Source organism: Vombatus ursinus, unplaced genomic scaffold, assembly GCF_900497805.2.
Source record: "Vombatus ursinus unplaced genomic scaffold, bare-nosed wombat genome assembly UNPS02000546.1, whole genome shotgun sequence".
Classification (NCBI taxonomy): Eukaryota; Metazoa; Chordata; class Mammalia; order Diprotodontia; family Vombatidae; genus Vombatus; species Vombatus ursinus.
The window spans coordinates 601,152-603,670 of NW_020940324.1; the positions used below are offsets into that span (position 1 = coordinate 601,152).

The 2,519-nt window shown below is 48.7% G+C and overlaps 1 protein-coding gene across 1 annotated transcript in view; it reads right to left on the minus strand.

Moving 5' to 3' along the window:
- Nucleotides 1–252: 252 nt before the first annotated feature.
- The window catches only part of FGF22 (fibroblast growth factor 22), a 6,235-nt gene continuing 3,968 nt past the window's right edge, over nt 253–2,519 (minus strand). Inside the window, exons 2-3 of the mRNA XM_027858295.1 lie at nt 728–831; nt 253–463 (exon numbers count right to left, since the gene is read on the minus strand). Coding sequence (XP_027714096.1) covers nt 269–463; nt 728–831 — 299 coding nt within the window. The 3' untranslated portion in view covers nt 253–268. The remainder of the gene's footprint in view (nt 464–727; nt 832–2,519) is intronic.

The window sequence follows — 2,519 nt, forward strand, 5'->3', positions numbered from 1 at the left end:
CTGAGCATCCCAGAAACTTCAGGGCCTCTATGTTCTCCAGTTGCTGACTTGGGGACTCTCCAGAAGGTTCCAGGCCTTTTTTCCAGGTCTTCCGAAGGAAAGCATCTTCCTTTCCCTTGCTTGTCTTTTAAAAAATAATAAATAGAGGAAAAAATATATACATACATACATATATATATATATATGTATCTATATATATATGTATATGTATATATATATATATATATATATATATATATATATATACACGGTAGTCCTTTCTTCAGGCTCAGGAGACCAAGATGGGCAGGAAGTGAGTGGAGAGGTGCTGCCGGCGGGTCCGGCCACCTTGGCGAGGGGCACCCCGTCCATCCAGGGCCAGAAACATCTGTCGGCCTTCATGTCTCCAGTGAAGCGAAGCGTAGGTGTTATAGCCATTCTCCTCAATCCGTTCCATGAATTTGCAGTTGGTGCTGTATTCCCTCTGCGGAAGAGAAAGACAGGATGGGGACAAAAGGCCGTAAAGAGCCCCTCAGAATTCCAGAGAGGGACACGACCAGGGTCACACAGGAATCAGGGGCGGTACCAGGACTCGCACCCAGATCTCCATATTCCCAGGAACTCCACGCCCAAGAAGCGTAGTGAGACTTATGTTTACCCTGGTGCCCTGCCCAGCGAGGTTCCTTCCAGAGATGTTCTTGACTGTTATGCGCCCCCCTCCCTTCTACCTCCCCAGGTGAATACTCACCGTCCCATAAAGTCTCCCCCTCCGGTTCATGGCCAAGTAGAAGCCTGTGTAGACTGCTTTTATGGCCACAACACCCACTCTGACGGAGCGGATCTCCACAATGCCTGAGGAGAAAAGACACTGGGGTGGACTGTGGGCAGCCGGTGGCATTTTCACACCCGGGTCAGCAACTGAGAGATGGGGGTCTGAGTCTAGGTCTCAGCTCTGCTACTGACACCTGGGTGGTCGTGGGAAAAGCCTTTCCCCTCTCTTAAAGTGTGGGCAAGAATACATGGTCTCCATTCTTCCTGGGGCTACTGTATAAACTGAAACACCCACCATCCAAATGTGAGCTGCTAATCTTTGTAAACATTAAAATGGGAATAATAATGCATTACTTCCCTTATGGAGCCCTTATGAAAAAAGCACTTTGTAAACCTTATAAAGGGATTGAAATGGGAATTGCTGTTATTTAATTATAATCCTCGTAAAAGATGAGTGAGCCATTTCCTGATGGATGGACCATGGGTGCGTGCATCCCGCAGACCAGGAGGACTGTCTCATCAGTCTATCTTTCACAGTGTTGGGGAGGCAGGGAAGGGTCGTGGATACCACAGAACACTGGCCTTCTTCCTCCAGTGACCTTTCCTCTTTCTTGTCCCGTAGCTAGGCTCTTGGGCTGGGGCAAGATGCAGGGAGGAGGCTGAGGCTAGCAGCCCACAGGGCAGGTTCTGGGAGAGCCCAACTCTCAACAGGAATGTGGGCAGGCCAGCAGGGCCAGACAGCCAGCCGGACCTAGGGTGTGGGAGCAAGCTGGAATGTGGAGGGAGCACCACAGAAGCCAGCTTGGGGGCGGGGGAATTGGCGAAATCTATCTGACATGGGGAGGGGGTAGCTAGGAGTAAGGGGGGATCGAAGGGGTGAGGGGAGTGACCTCATGCTTGACCTTATTTCCTATTGCCCAACTCCTCTACTTGGCAGCCTTCTAATCAGATGCATAGGAACTTGATTGAATCATCCTGAGGTTTTTTATCCTGATAGGAAAGTCATTTAAATTGGGCAGGAAGAGCCCTGGACTGGGGGTTCAGAGACCTGCATTCTAATCTTAGCTCTACAATTAGCTCATCCTGTAATCTTGAGAAAATTCCTTTCCCTCTATAGGCCTTAGTTTTCTCATTTGTCAGGTAAGGGGGTTCTGTTACCATCACATAGAAGCAGCTAGGTGGTACAATGGATTGAGTGCCCTAAGTTCAAATTCAGCCTCAGGCACTTGTATGACCTTGGATAAGTCACTTAATGCCTGTTTCCTCAACTGTAAAATGGAGATCATAATAGTACCTATCTCCCAGAGTTGTGATAAAATCAAATGAGATAATAATTGTAAAGCGCTTAGCACAGTGCTTGGTATATAGAAAGCGCTATAGAAATGCTATTATTATTGTCACTTCTACTATAATTATTACATAATCCCTTAAGTACCTTCTTGCTCTGATATTCCATATTCTAAGTTCTTTCCCAGTTTTGCCACTCTGTCCTAAGGACCCTCCCAGCCCTGCCATTCCATGTTTTAAGGGCTCTCCCAGCACTGACATTCTATGTTCTAAGAGTCCTCCCAGCTCTGACATCCTGTGCTCTAAGGCCCCTCCCAGCTCAGACAGTCTGTGCCCCTCCTAGCTCTGACACTCTGTGTTCTAAGGGCCCTCCCAGCTCTGACACCCTGTGTCCTAAGGGCCCTCCCAGCTCTGACACCCTGTGTCCTAAGGGCCCTCCCAGCTCTGACATCCTGTGTCCTAAGGGCCCTCCCAGCTCTGAC